The following is an 18,669-nucleotide window of genomic DNA, read 5'->3' as shown; positions in this document are numbered from 1 at the left end:
TAGAGCAAGACCAAGGCTACAAGGTTCTGTCTGTAGCAAAAAATAACAACTGGAACCTTCCTTTGATCAAACTCCACTTTACGTGCTTTTTAGTATAGGACCCTTTAAGGCAATCGCAGTCGGCGCCTTCCTTTTCGTCAACGTTTTTGTATTATTATTTCTGAGTTAGTAGTCGCTGTCGCAAACAGTACTTACAAAGCGTGGAAAGAGCGGTACTCGACTCCCTCCCTGCAAGCCACTTACCTTGCAGAACAAGTGCGAGTACGCATCAACGAGAGAAGCGATAAGGATTTACCAATCCATCCTCCCCGCCTCCATCTGGTATCTTCTCGCCGCCTCCTCCAACCTCACACTTCTTTTTTTTCTCCCTTTCTTTTTACTTTCTGGAGCCGCCCTGCCGAAACGGCACCTGGGTATCAGAAACGTTGGCCGCCCAAAGTATAACAGACGGAACTAGTAAGTCAATTTATACTATACTCCAATATCCTTAGGGGACATCTTTTCTGTTCCTGTACCCACTACTACTCTACCCTGACTCTCAACTTTACGCTTTCGGCGCCGCCCAACTTGGGATCGCGCTTTCTCGCGACATTGATCTGATCTAACAGAGATCAGCTACATACTTTCTACACAATTATCACTACGGCAGTTATGCCACAATTACCACAAGCCGCCGACACAATGCGCCGCCACTCCTTCGACCTAGCGGAGTCACCGCGCAATATCGAAGAATCCCCCACTGGTCCGCTCTCTACCCAAGAGATGGGAGACGGACTCAACTTATCTATGCCTCCACCTGAGGTTGAATACGAAGACGACGACTTAGAAGACGACTCGAAAATTTACACGCCACCTCCTCACATCGCTGCCCGATTTTATCGCCCGTCGCAGGCTCGTCGCAGAGATTCGGCTGCCTCGTCGCGCCGCAACTCAGTCTCATCCGCACACTCGCGATGCTCTTCTATCCAGCCGTCAAGTCACCGTGGAGGTGAACAGAGCAAGTACATCGCTCAACATCTCCGTCGTGCTTCGTTTCTCGAGGATCGCAGGGCTCGACTTGCCGATCGAGCAGCGCATGCCGAAAAGGTTCGCCTTCGGGCAGCCCTCGCAAAAGCGACCCATCGCGATCCTTCGCTTTCCGAAGAGCGTGCTGTTGCGGCACAACAAGCTAGAGAACGCAACTTGGCAGAGATTGTCGCTAATTGCGCGGATGAAGTTAAAAAGGCAAAACAAGTTGCCGAGTTTATGAAAGAGAAGCGAGAGCAAGATATGGCTAGGATCAAGGCTCAAATCGAGGAGAGAATGGCCGAGGCAGAAAGGCGGAGGGAAGAGCTACGAACAAAGCATACGTCCAAGCGAAGTCGTGGACACAGTGTTATGTCCAGGAAGACCACTGACTCCTTGCCTGATAACGAACAAGAGAGACGCCAGCTTACCCCAGAGGAGGCAGCAGCCAGTATTCAATGGTGGTGGCGTGGCTACCTTCGCAAGAGAGCTATTGCCGAATTCTACGATCTCGGCCTGACTGTAGATGGGATCAGAGACACCCATTTTGATACCGTCGTGGAGCTTCTGGCCCAAGAGAGGGTTCTTGTTATCACAGCACGACTCCTGCGGCTTTGTGGTCTTGAAGAGGGCAGCGCAGGCTCAGTTGAGGAGATGGCTGCTGTTCGCACATTTCTGAGTGCATTCTTGATCCTTGGTCACCCCAATCAGGTCCTTAGCAACAAGAATGATGACGGTAACGAGGAAGTCGTTGATGCGTTGGCTCCTCACCGCTTGCCTTCGGCAGACCTCGCCAACCCTCAACTGCAGGGTTTAGTCGGCAAGGCACGAGACGTGCTTATTTCTTTCGAAAATATTCTCTCTCGTCTGACATCTGCAAACAAGTACACAATGCCACCAGCGCTCAAGAACACCCTCCCGGAAGCATACGCCACTTTTCACAATGCATTCATTGCATGGAAGTCGCGGGATTCCAATGCCTTGATCGAGGTTATGCTTATGCAATTTGTTGAGCTTGATGCGATCTATCAAACGGTCAAGGATACAACCGACGATTCAGCTACGGCGCTCTATAAGAAGAGCATTCAGGACAACCAGTTGATGCTCATTGTGCGTATTAAAAAGCTGGCTGGTCCAGAAAAGGGCAAGAAGTTGATATTTAATGTGGTGTCCGAAGCCCGAAGGGCTCGTAATGCCAAGAAGAAGACTGGCGACACAAAGCCTCGCGTGGCTGAGAATGCACCCGGAGAGGCATCCGAGACAGCCAAGAGTCTGGTCTCGACGGACTCGCAGACACTCACACCACCTGCGACACCTGCTAGCAAACCCCAGGAGAAGGCTCCTGCCCCCAAGACTGGTCTCAATGGTTTACTGCCGAACAACAGGATCGTGGTACACGAGTTGGCCATCAACAAAGAATATCAGCTCTCTCCGGATGAGTACAAAGAGCAGCAGTCAACCCGATCGCAACCCATGTACACACAAATGCGCGCCACTATGGACGGAGACGACAGTGCCATCAATTTCAAGTTCTTCGCACTTGTGGCTGGCAACATCAAGGACAAGCTCCAACGTCTGCTAAAACCTGGTAACTCCATGTATAACCTCATTGGCGAGATCCTGGACCCAGAGATGGCACAAAGGCAATTTGCATTGGGCAACTTCTCATATGAGAAATTCTTCACTGCCATGGCGTCTCTTTTGCCCAAATTGTGTGCTCCTTTCCGAGACGAGGAGGTCAAAGATTTGATCCAGAACAAACTCGCAGATGGCAACATCATTGACCGAGTCGAGGCTCTGAACGGCTTCATTGACCTGATGCTTTGCGATTATATCAATTACCTTATGAGAATAGCTGCCCCTCAGCTTATTGAGTCTGCAGCTCCGTACGAGGCCAAGAGATTCGCCGAAGATGTCGAGAAGAAACAGCTTGGCCTCTCAGCAGCTGAGGCAGTCTGGAAGGCCTCACGATCAAAGGTTCTGGCAGAAGCTTACAAGAAGGACCCTGAGAGAATCAACCACCCGAGGTCGCGTCCGACAGCTGGGCGGTTTTACGCGCAGATGCTCGTCGATATCTTCACTCAGATCTCGCCGTCTCCTATTGAAGAAATACCAGAGATGCTTCGACTGGATTACAACCGCATTAGTCAAATTTCCACCACCATTCAGCGGATCATCACTGCAGGTGCGGTTTTGCTCCAATGCAAAAACATCCTGAAGCGGGACGTCCGATCTTCATGGAAGATGGAGGCATCTCGCATTATGGCTGTGCTGGAAGCTGGCCACCCTCTTCAGACCACTGTGGATGGTGTAATGGCCGCTCTCGAGTCTGGTAGATCGATGCCGACAGCGACCAAAGCACACCTTCGTGCCCTTGTCACAAAGGTTTTGACTGCCAGCCAAGATATGGCACAAAACGGCAATGAGCCAAGAGAGCCCGTCCTTCGACTTTTGCTTACTCGTCTTCGTGGCAACATCCTTGCCCGTTTGGCTGCCGGATCGGCAAGCGAAAAGGTCAAGGCTGCCAACAATGCAGGCGAGAAGCTTGCCAGTCTGGGTCTCTCCGAGTTTGTCGATCGAGTACGAGAGATCTCGAATCTACTAGAGAAGATTGGAAATGTGGACAGGGCAGCCCACGGACCTTGGTGGGACGCAGTAGCAACAAAGGTTGAGCAAGACGAGATGTCAGCTTAGAGAGCACAGTATAATGAGGTGGACTGTTTTGATAAGTACAGCAAGGAAATCATGACGAGCAACATGGATGCATGATATTCGGAGGTTAGCGTTTGTTTTTTGCCTTGTCAATGGTGGAATGTGTTCTACTGGGAAGCGTTACTTAATTTTGGCTCTCATGGCGTATTGGTATGGACAGCCAATATGGCTCTGGGATCTGGTTCAAGCTTGCCATGCAAGAGGTCATGGCAGGGCTGATGAATTACTTGTCATGGGTTTCGGCAAATTGATTTTTTGCGGCAACAACGGATATAATGATATTTTCCAACTGGAGCGGTAGATATAAGTCGATGCGTTTAGTATCTTGAGAAAATTGAGTTTCCAGAATCAAACTGGGTGAATGAACTGAACTTGGGCATGGCGTGAAAGTGTTGTCTTGATGCTACACAGTGACGATGCATATCCCTCCAACTCTAATTAACGAAAGGTGGTACTTTTATGATTGTCTTCTCTGCAATGGTAATCAAGTTCATAAGTCTTGGGATACAAAAATAAACAATATAAGAAGCCTAGTATAAGTAGCATAAGCCAACACATCAAGTCTGTTTCTTGTGCTTCAGGCGACCAATTCTTCTCATACTGAGACTACCCTATCGTCTCAAACTCATGATGTACAGTGCAGAGTAATGTCATGACACACAACACACACGGCCCAACGTATCATCTCGCTTGTCACCGGCAATGCGGCTTTGAGCCTCACGTTGGCCCGAAAATTTCGACATAGCATCCCATTTACATCTGGGGCGACTACAAAAGTGCCATCGATGGGGGTCTAAAAGAGGATATTATTGCCATCCTAAACTTCACGAGAGTCCCTCGTCCAACGACCTGCCCAATTGCGACGGCGCATCGCATCGCAGACGACCGCGGGGCTGAAAATGTCGTCGTCCATGGGCCTTTTGCGCCATCTCCAGGCTCAGCAACAGCGTCTGTGGAGCTGTTGTAGCCCACTATCGGTGATTACACGGCAGACGTCAGCCGCGGCTGCTTCTGCTTCCGTCCCTCAAGGTATTTTCAATGGTATAGGTTTTGGATTCGCGAGAGGTTTGACTTCGCTTGTAAACGGTGGTCAGCCGTTGAGCAACCGTCGAGATAATGGACGGCCTATGCCGATCGGTATCCGGAGGTACGTTATCCCCGTTGGTTGCCCGATCTTGCAGCGAAGGATTGAAGGAAGGATTGAGGATTGAACCGGACTGGACCGTCTTGCTGCAGATTGATTGCCCCTCCCCTCCCTCCTACAGTAGCCTTCTAGCCTCTTCCCCTCCCATTACCAAACGCTGGGATCAGGCCCACACCCCACCAACCGCGGGGTCCTTTTGCCTTGAGCCCATGCCCACAGTCACGCATCATCACGCTGTTGTCTAACTTGGACCTGATCCTGTCCTGTCCTACCCTACTATTCATCTTACCTCTTGATATTTCATTTTTGTTTCCTTTCATCCCATCGAATTTCATCCTCTTTATACCCATTGTTCTCTGAACAATTCCTCATCACAGAAGCTGGACCTCTTGTGTCACCTGCTAAGCTAAAGCTCATAGCTATATAGCTTGCTAACCTCTCCACTCTCCAGTCTTGTCCCCAAGATCTCTGATCGAGCTTGTTCCGCCCACGCTAGACTCGCCCGCAACGAAACAATGACTGACCGCGACGTTCTCCCTGACAATGTCAAGCCCAAGCACTACCAGCTGTCCTTGAAGGACCTCGAGTTCACCAACTGGACCTACAAGGGAACCGTCACGTACGTCTTACATCTACCCCTCATCCGCCAAGCTCTCTCTAACAGCTTCCCAGCATCGACTCTGAAATCACCAAGCCTACCAAAGAAATCATCGTAAACACTCTCGAACTTAAGCTCTCTCACGCCAAGGTCTTCGTCGACTCTAAGTTGGTGGAATCCACAAAGTTTGACTATGACGCCAAGGCCCAACGCTCTACTATCTCCTTTGACGAGGAGCTCCCCGTCGCTTCCAAGGCTGTCATCACCATCGAGTTCGAGGGTATTATCAACAATGAAATGGCTGGTTTCTACCGCAGCAAGTACAAGCCTACCGGGACTCCTTCCGCTTCTGTTCCCGACGATGGCGAATGGCACTACATGTTCAGCACTCAGTTCGAGGCTTGCGATGCTCGCCGAGCTTTCCCCTGCTTCGACGAGCCCAACCTCAAGGCCACCTTTGACTTTGACATCGAGATTCCCTCCGACCAGGTTGCTCTGAGCAACATGCCTGTAAAGGAGACTCGACCTTCCAAGGACGGCTGGAACATTGTGTCATTCGAGACCTCTCCCGTCATGAGCACCTACCTTTTGGCCTGGGCTGTTGGTGACTTTGAGTACATCGAGGCTTTCACTGATCGCAAGTACAACGGCAAGCAGATTCCCGTCCGTGTCTACACCACCCGTGGTCTTAAGGAGCAGGGTCAGTGGGCTCTTGAGCACGCCCCCAAGATCATTGACTTCTTCTCCGAGATCTTTGACATTGACTACCCTCTGCCCAAGTCCGATTTGATCGCTGTCCACGAGTTCACTCACGGTGCCATGGAGAACTGGGGTCTTGTTACCTACCGTACTACCCAGGTTCTCTACGATGAGAAGACCTCCGACCCCCGATTCAAGAACGCTGTTGCCTATGTTGTCGCACACGAGCTTGCCCACCAATGGTTCGGTAACCTCGTTACCATGGACTGGTGGGACGAGCTCTGGCTCAACGAGGGTTTCGCTACCTGGGTCGGTTGGCACGCTGTTGACCACCTGCACCCTGACTGGCAGGTTTGGGCTCAGTTTGTCAACGAGGGTATGGAGGCTGCTTTCCGTCTCGACGGTATCCGGGCCAGTCACCCTATCCACGTTCCTGTCCGTGATGCTCTTGATGTCAACCAAATCTTCGACTCTATCAGCTACCTCAAGGGTTGCTCCGCCATTCGCATGCTCGCCAACCACCTTGGTGTCGAGGTTTTCCTCAAGGGTGTGTCCAACTACCTGAAGTCTCACGCCTACGGTAACGCCAAGACCACTGCCCTGTGGGACGCTCTTGGTGAGGCTTCAGGTAAGAACGTGACCGAGCTTATGCACCCTTGGATCTCCAAGATTGGTCACCCCGTTCTTACTGTTGCTGAGGAGCCTGGTCAGATCTCTGTTAAGCAATCCCGATTCCTATCCACTGGCGATGTTCAGCCTGAGGACGACACCACCACTTGGTGGGTTCCTCTTGGTCTGGAGGGTAAGAAGGACCACGCCGGTGTCGCCTCTCTGTCTCTTACCAGCAAGGAGGACACCATCCGTGATGTTGACGAGGACTTTTACAAGCTCAACAGCGGCGCCACTGGTTTCTACCGTGTCAACTACCCCCCTGAGCGTCTTGCTAAGCTGAGCACTCAGCTCGACAAGCTCAGCACCGAGGACAAGATTTCCATTATTGGCTCTACTGCTGACCTTGCCTTTGCTGGTAACGGTACCACCCCTGCTCTACTGACCTTCCTTGAGGGCTTCGGCAAGGAGACTCACACTCTTGTCTGGCGTCAGGTCCTTGACTCCATCGGTGGCGTTAAGTCCGTCTTCGGAGAGGACGAGTCCATCAAGAAGGCCCTTGACAACTTCACCCTGAAGCTCATTAACGAGAAGGTCAAGGAGGTTGGTTGGGAGTTCCCCGAGGGTGAGGACTACCTCACTGGCATTCTTCGAAAGGAGATTATCGGCGTTGCTGTTGCCAGCGGCCACTCTGCGTAAGTCTTGTGTATTCTTTTATCCGCAATTATACTAACAAAAATAGTGTTACTGAGGAGGCCTTGAAGCGCTTCAACGCTTGGGTTGAAGACCCTGAGGCTAACCCTATTCCTGCTCCTCTCCGTGTTGCTGTCTGGCGCGCTGCCATGATCAAGGAGCCCGCTCGCACTGTTGAGATCCTCAAGAAGGAGTGGCTCAATACCAAGTCCATCGACGGCAAGCTCCTCTCCCTCAGTGTTCTCGGCACCGTCAAGGATGCCGAGATCCTCAAGAAGGATGTCATTCCCTTCAACTTCAACCAATCTCCCCCGTCTAACGCTGTCCCTGCTGGAGACATGCACGTTCTGGGTGGCTCTGTTGCCAACAACGTTGTTGGCCGTCCCGTTCAGTGGCAATTCATGAAGGACAACTGGGATGCTGTCATCACCAAGCTCGGTAACCCCGTCGTTGTCGACCGATATATGAACCTCAGTCTGAGCCGCTTCACCGATGTTTCCGCTGTTGAGGACATTGAGAAGTTCATGGCCGACAAGGATACCAGCAGCTTCAACCGTACTCTTGGTACCGTCAAGGACAAGATTCGCGGACGTGCTGCTTACCGCGAGCGTGACTCTGAGAAGCTCAAGGAGTGGCTCAGCGCCCATGGATACGCTTGACTGTGTAAACTATAAATATTGCGAAATGAGCGGTGACTATATCACAAGAATTTCTGATTAAATAAAAGTTAAATTTCTGAAGACATGGATACTGTATCTGGCGAGTTTGACCTGAGGCCAATCACGACGCATACCGCACTGATGAGACTCTGACCTTGTGTTCATACAGACGCCAAAACTGCACTCAATCACTTGTCAACCGATGATGAACAAGACAAGGTTCGAGGAATATCCAGTTTGATGTTTACTTCAAAAGACCCCCAAAGATAAACTCGGTTACAACTGGGTACTGTTATTAAGGTAACAGCTATTTCAAGTTGAGAGCTGAAACCTGACAGATATGAACTGACGCCCACCCTACAACGGCTTGCCTCTGACCAGTATCCAACACCGCCACATTCAAGACAATATAGGATACATTTTCATTTTCTCCTTCCAACAACAACACGAGCGAATCTTCAGATTCGTTTGACCCGGTCTGGTGGTCTAGTGGTATGATTCTCGCTTAGGGTAAACCCTATAGCATTGCTTGCGAGAGGTCCCGGGTTCAATCCCCGGCCAGACCCTTCCTTATGCCCTTGGACACTCCTATGTGTCTGCGGAGCATGTCCTTTTTGCTACGGACGACGTCCTTCATGAGCGTGTATGGTAGAGTCTTGATCGTGGTGGATGGTTAGCGGATTGAGTTTCGTTGACTTACAAGACTGCCACAGAGTTGTAGAGCAATTGGGTCCTAGGAGTAATAAGCAAAATTAGTTTATGTTGTTCAGTCCAAGCTTTTGGGTGTTTGTTTTTATACTCTAAAGCCTAGAAGTTGAATCTTCTATTAGCTGGCCACTTACTCTATCTACCTATAGACAGTCAGCCCTTGGATCTACATGGGCTGGGAATAAATGCTGTCTGTCAATGAGCACCCTCTAAACTACCCGTCTGGATAGTTTGTAGCTTACTACTGATTTAGTTTTAGATGTACTCAAATATCCGACAAGTCACTTCGCTGTCAAGAATGGAGTTCGGGGCTTCTTCATTGGTGTTCTGTAATTAAAATGCATAGACACACTCATTCTAACTACCCACAGTTTATACCACCAAAGCACCGGCATTCGCCGCAATAAACTCATACGAATTCTGTCTAAAGTCATCGTTGATAATGCTGTTCTTATTCGCCGTCTCAAACCACATGAGCTTCTTGCTCTCCTTCCACTCGGGCCACTTGGCGTACTTGGTAACGCCCTTGTTGGGATCAAGGTTGTATACAAAGTTGAAGTAGTACGTCCGGACGCTCCGCATAGCGTTGTTGGGCAAAAGACCGTAAAAGACTTGCAAAAGGTCAGACCCGTGGAATGTTCCTAAAATGGGCGTGCCGTAATCGTAGCTTGCGAGGTATGACCATGAGGGCACATCTGGGTTGCTGTTGGCGGCGGCTTGGAGGAAGATGCGGCGTGTAAGAGAGACGACTAGATCACCCAGGATGGCTGCGCGGCGCTTGAAGCCGGGGAAGATTTCGTTGAGTAGGGCTGTTCGGTAGGGACTGCCTGTGCTGAGGGTGGTGGGATACGTGTTTACCAGAGCAGTGACCTGTTGCTTTGTGGCCTGTGTAAAGTACAGGTTCTGCAGGTATTCGACCAACCTGGATGTAGTAGTCACGTTGGGTTGGAATAGTGCAAAGAGGGTTCCTTCGTCCTCCTGGCATCCGGTGATCATGGGTACTGCGTGGTATTGTCCCGTTGCAATAAGCACGTCGGGGCTTTTGGGCAGAACCTTGCCGTCTGGCCGAGGAAGATAGGACAAAGCCAGTGAGTTGTACGACAGAAGTCCTGGGACCGAGTTTGCAGCGTTTAGGAACTTGTCATAGCTCAGACCACGTAGACATTCCAGAGTATCAGAAGCACCAGAGCAGCCTCCTGTCTTGACAACAGTGTCGTAGATAGACTGTGCCTTGTCACTATCCACAGGCTCAGCTGGGACAATAGTGCCAGAGTTCATGATGGCACCTCGGAAAAGAGACTTGCCCTTGTAACTGGCATCACCACCGTAGAGAACCATCTGATCAAGAACGGAGATGGAACCCGCAGACTCTCCCCAGATAGTGACCTTTTCAGGATCACCACCAAAGGAAGCAATATTGTCAGCAACCCACTCGAGACCCATGCGCTGGTCGAGTAGACCCAGGTTGGAGCTTCCGTCCTTCTTGATCTCAGCACCGGGCATGAATCCGAAGCCGGCGACTCGGTAGTTGACAGCAACGTAGATAAAAGGCTGACTTTGATCTATGGCAGTAGACAAGAGGCTTGTGCCGTCATACATAGCACTCGAGCCCAACTCGAAGCCGCCGCCAAAGATCCAGAAGAGAACAGGAAGCTTGTCGCCAGCTTTGGTGCCAGCAGGGCGCTGGACGGTTATGGTGAGGCAGTCCTCTTGGCCAGTGATGGGTGTGAGGAAGGGGATAGCCAGAAAGTCAGAGAGGAACTCTGTGATAACACTTTGACCTCCACTCGAGATGAACATCTGAGGACATGCTGCAGCACTGAGTCCCGAAGCGTCGAAAGTTCCCAGAGCCTTGGATAGTCTCTTGGGAGGTCTGAGACGTAGAGAGCCAGTTGGTGGATCGGCGAAAGGAATACCTCTGAAGGAATCAACCTTTCCCGAGCTGGATCCAACGACTGTACCGGAAGGAACGGCAACTGTGACTTTGGCTGCTCGCTCTTCAATAGCTGGTGAAGCTGGTGCGACAGGTGCAGGTATAGGGTCAGGAATCGAGGCCGGAGCAGGAAAGGCAGCTGGACTGGCATATACAGCAGTCAAGAGACCAAGGCTGAGGCCAGAGATGAATCCAGAGAATCTCATCGTGAAGTCAAAGAGTCGATCGACTCAAACTTGATGATATTGAGAGGAGTGACAAAGAATGAGCCAAGTGACTGGATGACAGACACAAGAGGTATAAGACTCTAGCTGAGATATATCCAATGTCTCAGTCAAGACTGTAGATCATTGTCCCCCATGAGAAGGTGGGAAACGAGCTCAATTTGAACCCGTAATTTTCTCCCATCTCATTTTGACAGTCCCGCATTCTCCATCCTACCGCATTGACATGGTGAATATAGTATGTGCTTTGACATTGATATTCGGTCTATCTCAACAACCCATGGGCGACGTCGACTTGCAGACTCTGTTCTTAGCATACTCTACTTTCAGAAGAGGAAGCCATCGCCGTCCATAGTTTTTGATCTATCCCCAAAGAGTTCTTTTCCCCCTTCCCCGCTTCCCCACGGGGGGGATGAGATATCAGTTGCCGTCGCTTGACTTGGGTATAGTATTGGCGAGATCGATCGACCGACCGAGGCAAGGAAAGGAAAGGACCTTGAGAGGAAATCTTACCTGGGAGAATCACACGTGGGAATAGGTAGATATTCTGCGGTGGAGGGTATGGGAAACGATCAGCTGGACGGAATTGTCATTTGTTCTGGTTGGTGGAGATGTAATTAGAAAGGTTACATCGGATGAAAAGTACCGATGTATTCTATATGGGTATGTATGTATGCTTCAGTTCTTCAGTTCTTCAGAAACCCTGACCCTTGACCCTGTTCTTTTTCTAGAGTCCATGCCCTTGTCTGCCGTTCACAGGACCATATGGCATCCCCGCAATACAACATGTTAGTCAGTCTATTGTATATGTATAAGAGAAATAGTAATAACGCGGGGTTGAGACATAAATGTCGGTCTAGAAATAATAGTATCTTTTCTTTTATTATCAAGGTAAAATAAATGAGTGAATTGTGAACAACTCTGCAAATAGATCGTCGAGTCTTATTCCAGATCTAGCAACGTCATTATACAGGTTTACCCCAGCTTCCAAAGCGGCAGAAGCAACATAATCCCTGCAACAGAAAACATCCGGTGACAACGGGCAGTTTTCCTGATCTGTAAAGAACGATGAAAATGTACTCAGCCTTATTGCCCAATTTGCCAGTTATTCAAAGAAAAGGTAGTGTTTGACATGTTGGTTTCCATCCTAAAAACAACAACGGCCAAAAGAAAACAAAGCAACACATAGACTCATTCCAAATGGACTCGGAGAGATCGTCAGGACCGAGATTGATAAGCTAGACGAAACTAAAAACTCCCGTACCTGAACTTCCCCTCTCTCTAGTCTCAATACGCAGATGATCGCAGAGCCAAGAAGGAAGACGCAACCCTTAGGCCTCTCAGCTTTCTCCGCGTTGTCACACTCACAAACTCTCCGTCATCCAGAATAGGAAGTCGTTACGATTTCATTCCCTAAAGTGATTTGACCATGTAGACTCTCTATGCAGGTGCAAGCAGACCGGATCAAGCTGCGTGCACTGAACTCTATTATCTCCGCTTCTTGTAAGTAACGCATCTATTGAGAGGGTGTAGTCGTGTATCCCGAGGTTCGGACGACATCCGTTTAATTGGAAAGAGAATGAATAGACATGTGTTTCTCTTAAGAATTGTATCCTCACGAGATTAACTAAGTCATGGTAGTCCATTCATCTCCAGTGTTGAGTCACAGCCCTTTGCCGGAAGCTCCGTTCCCTGTGACAGAAACCCTACGTTCATCGATAGTCAAGCAGGAACATCAAAAATATACTGCACCAAGTCAAGTTTAAACAAAAAGTTCGTCAATTCGTCAAGTCTCTAGCTATTTGCATTTCCAGGCTCAAAAATAAAACAAAGTGATAACTACACGCTGTCTTACAAACCCCGCATTAAAGTCCCGTCATCAGAAGTGAAGCCCAATGCAAGGCCCATAAACCAGTAACCTTTCGCGCCGTTGCCAGCTGCCATGTATGCCTCAGAGGCAGATGGAGTCTTGATGAAATCCCTCAGACCGCCCGACCAATGTATCACAGTGTATGCGTGTCCTGTTGCTCCTTAACACCAAACATGGGTATATAATACCGATTCGTATCATGCATTGCTTGTCATCATCTCTCATATCACCAAACCCATCGGTTTGCCTCCCTTCAGACATTGCTTCTTTGGGGACGCTTCCTCCGTTGTTTCTTCGTCGTCGAAGCTACTGTTGACATAGACTTCTCGCTTGCGCTTTTCGCCGCCAGGTCTCTCGGGATCTTTCTCCCAAGTCTCTATCTCATCTGGGTTGAAAGGACCAACGATCTCCTGGCCCAGAGCCTTGCCAAGTCGCTCTCGTAGACCTAGAATTGGCCAGATGGGTACTCTTGTGTATTCAATCTTGATGCCCGAAACAACAGCATCGTCGTCGTTGGGCGGGGCCTTGAAAGGATCGTGAAACTTTTCCAAAAATTCCTTGGTTATGTAACCAGTGTGCACAATGAACTCAGCCGTCTCTGTGTCGTGGGTGAGGATCTTCAACTTGAGGTTGTGGAAGTTGGGACATGGAGGGATGCCTTGTCCCGGAGCCATGCGTGAGTCGCGTCTGCCAGAAGGAGGTGGGGAAGTGTAAAAATACTTTTGCGCCATTCCCAAAAAGACACCAACAAAATGCGCATCGTGATCCGAATTTGAAGGGACAAGCATGCGAGCTCGGAGTTGTTGAAGGCGAAACACGGGCTCGTTCCATGTCCTTTTTGGACCAGATGCGATACGGAAAAGGTTGGTTCGCACTGACGCCAGTTGGGTCTTACCAATGTAGCAGATCATGGGCATGTTGGGGAAGCTCTGATTGGGCGATGACTGTGTTGAGATGTTGAAGGACTCGGCAGGTCGCGTTGAGACTGATTTGAAGGACGAGTATGAAGACTTTGCCTCGTCGGTAGGGTAATTCCAGAGTATTTGCGCACGCACAGAATCACGATAAACGCGGCCACCAAAGTACAGATGAAGTTCGGGTAGAAAATGCGTCTTGCCAAAGGCGTTGGGCCACATTGTCGTCAAAACCGTCTTGACAGCATTAGAGGCGATGATGGGATGCATCGAATCGGGCAAAAGAATCTGCGTAAGCGCGTTGCTGAGAGTCATGATGGTATTCGATGGGCTGAGATGACCTCGCGATGGCGGCGTGCCTGGGGCTGCCGCAGGTTGAGGGGTGTCGCAAGGAGGTTGTTCCTCCCATCGCGCGCCGAGAAGATGAGCGTGCTGATCGGTCCAGCAAATAGGACGCACGAAAAGGGTTTCGCCCGAGTGCTGTTGGAAGATGTCGTAGAGAGAGTTCTTGTCTGGTCGGTAGATGCGCTGCGGACGTCTTTTGCGTGGGGTGACGACAGGCGCCTGTGATGTGCAAGGCGTTGTGTCGGGTGAAGCAAGGCCCTTGTTGCTGTTGCGCGACGGCGTCATCGAAGCAGAGTGTTGTAATGTCGCCATGTCCATCAAACTGCAGACAGCTGTTGATGAAGCTGCCTTTTTCCAAAGAGAGAACTGTGGCGCGCAGGAAAAAGAGGATTGATTTAGCGGGGGTGTTCTTTGTCTCGGTGGTTGATGTAAGAGGAAGAATAATGAATATTCAGTCGAATGCAAGTCGATCAGTCGATCAGTATATATGACTGATTGATTAGAGTTGAGTTTGAATTTGCCTCTCGTTGATGACTCTTTGTTGTTTGGGTTTGATTTTTGGCTTAGTTGCCTGAACCCAGATGTATCTTCTGTTGCGACGCGACTGCCCTGATTGTAATGATGCCCTGCTGAACAAGACAAGCTCTCGCTAGCGGATGGCACGAGCGTCTGTCGCCCTTGTAAATGATTGACGAAAAAAAAGTAAAAAAGGGGTTTTTAGAGGGTAAGCGTCTTGTGGGCAGTGGCCAATAGGAAGCCAGCTGGGTGAAGAGAAAGGCAACTGGAAAAAATGAAGTACCTGCAGAAAGTGTTTGCCTTTTTTTCACTGCGGGAGGATGGTAAAAAGCAAACAAAAAGGCACAAAGCGTGAGGGGGGGGAGAGGAAAAGAAGAAAGAAGAGAATTATCGGTGACACTGAATGACACACACTTAAAGTTAGGGCGGGTCAGATTCCTGTTCTGCCTTTTTCCCTCTGAGCAAGGCTTCACTCTCTTAGGCTGAGTACAGCAAAGATAGTGGATACTGAAATGGAGGTGTAGCTCTGCTTTCTGCACGACTGACGAGGGTAAAAGCGCGTTGCCACCGTGATTCGGCGCGGATCCAGTCGGCGCGAATGAGTAACGTGTTCACGTGAGGTCTTAGGCAGCGATCATCAACCTTGGCAGACGTGGCAGTACACGATAGCTGCGCCACATACTAGCGGTCTACGGACCAAACCTGAGAAACAAGGCATTATCTCCACTCAGCCTGGCCTTTGCTTGCCCCACATGCAATTGGACAGGAAGGACAGCTTCCTGAGCACCAAGCAAGCAGCAGCTCGATGCAGCCCCGCCGGTGACGAAGCGCAACTCACCATCAGCTCGTAACTAGATTGCGCCGATTTGTCTATTTCTCCTCCAAAACAGCTTTGACATATCGAGCTTAGACAATTAATTGTTGCCCAACATGCCGGTATGTCTTTCACTCTACAATTACTACACAAGCTACAAACCCAATCCTCCTATTGCATCACCACCGCCTCCAATCTCACGATATCAACCAAGCTAACCATGCTTCCCTCCAGGCATACAACTCCGTCTTCAACTCGGACCCCAATGTCCCCCGTATAATCGGCAACTTCCCTCTTCTTCCTCTCCGAACCAAGACCCGTGGACCTGCCTACACCCTGCCCGCCCCCTCGCCGCCTCTGCCGGCCAACGAGTCACCCGATCCCGACAGTGACAGCTACGATATCCTTGACGAGGTCCTCGCCCTCTTCCGTGCCAACACATTCTTCCGAAACTTTGAGATTCAAGGCCCCGCCGATCGTCTGCTCGTCTATGGAATCTGGTTTGTCAGCGATTGTCTGACCAAGATCCGCCCTCACGCTTCTCTACGTGATGCCCAGAAGGATGTCATGAACCTGGCGCTTGACCTCAACTTTGCTATTCCCGGCGACCCAGGATGGCCTCTTAACCAGGTGCGTGGAACAAATGGTGGAAAACAACAAAATAGGGCTGCGTTGCTAACACTTTACGTCAGATGTACGAGGCCCCCAAGGACAGACAAGAGGCGGAGCAGCTCAAGCAATACATGTCGCAGGTTCGACAGGAGCTTGCTGCTCGATTACTCGCTAGGGTATACGACGAGGATGAGACCAAGCCTAGCAAGTGGTGGTTGAGCTTTACCAAGAGAAAGTTTATGGGCAAGTCGCTGTAGAATGTTGGCAAGGATTGCTGTAAGGTGAACGTATTTAGAAGACTACCATGATACAAACGTTGAGGAGCTAGCGCCATACAAAATATATTTCCAAGTACTTGCGCCTATTTCTATGTCTTTTGCATGCCCACGTCGAGAAAGGGGAAGAAGAAAACGGCACGGGGGAGGTTCATACAACCTAATGAGAGAACATAATAGGAGGAGCAGGTAGTTAAGACGAGTATAGAAAAGACCACTTGTCTAAGCCTACGAGACGACTAGCCACTTTATGCCACTTTGGATAATCTCTGAGGCATGTAACCATTAAGGTGTTTTCTATATCCAACAGCAATAGAGTACTTTACTCCGAGTATAGGTTAAACAAGGTGAGTGGTCCAAGATCTCGGTCAAGATCGGAGTGTGGGGGCCGTAGCGGGGCTCACCGAGGTGAGTGGCTTAACCTTAGTTTTTTCTTTTTTAAGAATCGCAAACCAGACTCCAATTCCAACCCGCTCATACATAACTATCGCAAGATGGATAAAGAGACTGTACAGCCCAACTCATGGGTCGCCGTGCGGCTCCCCAATGAGATGTACAAGGTGTTTCAAGTCGTGCCAAATACGTAAGCCAATTCAGCCATTTGCACTCTGCGCAGCAACTAACTTTGCGACAGCACCATTTCCCTGGGCAAATACGGCTCGTTCCCGACGAATTTGATCATCAATCGCCCTTTTCACTTTACGTACGAAGTCCAAGATAGAGTCGAAGGCGAGACGTTCTCGCGACTCCGCGTTGTTCCGGCCAAGGAGCTCAACGCCGACGACTTGGCCGACGCCAACAAGGAAGCGACAGAGCCGGCCGAAGGCGACGATGTTATTGCCGCCGCAGACGGAGAGGAACTCACCCTTGTCGACGAGAGTGGCAAGGTCCTTATTCGATCGAACCGCGAGATCATCGACGACTCGGCGCGACAGACGCTCAAGCCCGAAGAGATCGAGGAGCTCAAGCGCAAGGGCGCATCGGCTGGAAAGGAGCTGATCGCGAAGCTACTCCTCTCGCATACGGCGATTGACCAAAAGACGGCGTATTCGTTGGCCAAGTATAAGCTTCTCAAGACGAAAAAGTACATCCGACGATTTACTGTGCTGCCTCTCGACGTGCCGATGCTGGCGCAGTGGTTATTGGAGGATCGCGATGCTTCCAAGATTCTAGAGATGAGGCAGGAGATGATGGCGCTGGTGGGATGCTGGGCAGACGTTCACTTTAGCGGCGCCGTACCAGAGGATGCCAGCACGTCGCGGACTGGAAGATGGTTAGTTGTCGACGACACTGGTGGCTTGCTTGTTGCTTCTCTGGCTGAGAGAATGGATATTCTTTATCCCAAGCCCGAACCAGAGACAACCGACGATGCTGCTGCTACAGATAAGATGGAACAGAACCAGCCCCAGACTTCAGAAGCTGCCAACCCCACAGAGCAAAAGCCAGAGAGGAGGCGACACCCCAAACGAAGCGATTTCAACGTTCCCTACGTCAACAAAAACACCCTCACCATGATCCACGGCCAGACCCAGCCTAACCTCGCTCTTCTTCGATACTTCAACTATGACGCCGCCAACGCCAACCCCTCACCTCCTTACCACCCACTCGACACCAACCTCATGGACATCTCCTGGCTACAGCTTTTAGCCCCCGAGGAAGACGACGCTTATAACAACAAGCCCCCTGAGGCCACCCCCGAAGAGATTGCTAGCTGGAAGACAAACCGAAGAGGAAACTACCACCGCAAGAGAAGAAGATGGGCCCGTATTCGCCATGTTGTCGACACAACACGTGCCGGAGGCTTCTCGGGCCTTGCAGTCGCAAGCAGCATGGACCCTATCTCCATCGTCCGCAGCACCGTACCCCTATTATCAGGCGGCGCCCCTATCGCCATCTACTCCCCCAGTATCGAGCCCCTAACAGAACTCGCCGACTGCTTCAGCGTCGCCCGTCGAGCCGCATGGGTATCATCGCCCCCGGCAGAGGTGGAGTCCAAGACAGCAGAGGAGCTCGAGCGCTGGGAGGGTTCTGAAGAGTTCCCCATCAACCCCACGCTTCTTCTCGGTGTGACGATCCAAAGCAGCAGGGCACGACGATGGCAGGTTCTTCCCGGTCGAACACATCCCTTTATGACGGGACGGGGCGGTGCAGACGGGTTCTTGTTGACGGCATGGAGGGCGGTGCCGGTGGAGGGCAAAATTGAAGCAAGAGGCAGATTCAAGCGAAGAAAGGTAGAAACATCTTGAAGCAATGTAATCTTGGTTAATGGTACCTAAATTTCATAGCGCTTTTGTTGAAATATAATAGTAACCCACGACTGAGTCCGCTGTTGCCAGAAA

At 50.4% G+C, this 18,669-nt stretch overlaps 6 protein-coding genes across 6 annotated transcripts; 4 read left to right on the top strand and 2 right to left on the bottom strand.

Moving 5' to 3' along the window:
- Positions 1-681: 681 nt before the first annotated feature.
- On the top strand, positions 682-3,699 carry FPSE_04886 (uncharacterized protein; the record flags this gene model as incomplete). Its single annotated transcript, XM_009258004.1, has 1 exon — positions 682-3,699. One exon carries the CDS (start codon positions 682-684, stop codon positions 3,697-3,699), a length of 3,018 nt encoding a protein of 1,005 aa, XP_009256279.1.
- A 917-nt stretch (positions 3,700-4,616) lies between these two features.
- On the top strand, positions 4,617-8,119 carry FPSE_04885 (uncharacterized protein; the record flags this gene model as incomplete). The annotated part of the gene is made up of 4 exons (XM_009258003.1): positions 4,617-4,864; positions 5,313-5,480; positions 5,534-7,462; positions 7,510-8,119. 4 exons carry the CDS (start codon positions 4,617-4,619, stop codon positions 8,117-8,119), a joined length of 2,955 nt encoding a protein of 984 aa, XP_009256278.1.
- A 1,080-nt stretch (positions 8,120-9,199) lies between these two features.
- On the bottom strand, positions 9,200-10,966 carry FPSE_04884 (uncharacterized protein; the record flags this gene model as incomplete). The annotated part of the gene is made up of 1 exon (XM_009258002.1): positions 9,200-10,966. One exon carries the CDS (start codon positions 10,964-10,966, stop codon positions 9,200-9,202), a length of 1,767 nt encoding a protein of 588 aa, XP_009256277.1.
- Positions 10,967-13,075: 2,109 nt separating this feature from the next.
- Positions 13,076-14,425, bottom strand: FPSE_04883 (uncharacterized protein; the record flags this gene model as incomplete). Its single annotated transcript, XM_009258001.1, has 1 exon — positions 13,076-14,425. The coding sequence occupies one exon, from the start codon at positions 14,423-14,425 to the stop codon at positions 13,076-13,078; it is 1,350 nt and encodes a 449-aa protein (XP_009256276.1).
- A 1,134-nt stretch (positions 14,426-15,559) lies between these two features.
- On the top strand, positions 15,560-16,312 carry FPSE_04882 (uncharacterized protein; the record flags this gene model as incomplete). The annotated part of the gene is made up of 3 exons (XM_009258000.1): positions 15,560-15,565; positions 15,678-16,073; positions 16,136-16,312. The coding sequence occupies 3 exons, from the start codon at positions 15,560-15,562 to the stop codon at positions 16,310-16,312; spliced, it is 579 nt and encodes a 192-aa protein (XP_009256275.1).
- Positions 16,313-16,824: 512 nt separating this feature from the next.
- FPSE_04881 (uncharacterized protein) lies at positions 16,825-18,576 on the top strand (the record flags this gene model as incomplete). Its single annotated transcript, XM_009257999.1, has 2 exons — positions 16,825-16,913; positions 16,965-18,576. The coding sequence occupies 2 exons, from the start codon at positions 16,825-16,827 to the stop codon at positions 18,574-18,576; spliced, it is 1,701 nt and encodes a 566-aa protein (XP_009256274.1).
- Between the last annotated feature and the right edge of the window lie 93 nt (positions 18,577-18,669).

This window comes from Fusarium pseudograminearum, chromosome 1 (genome assembly GCF_000303195.2).
Source record: "Fusarium pseudograminearum CS3096 chromosome 1, whole genome shotgun sequence".
Classification (NCBI taxonomy): domain Eukaryota; kingdom Fungi; phylum Ascomycota; class Sordariomycetes; order Hypocreales; family Nectriaceae; genus Fusarium; species Fusarium pseudograminearum.
This window is presented reverse-complemented; position numbering and strand designations above follow the sequence as displayed.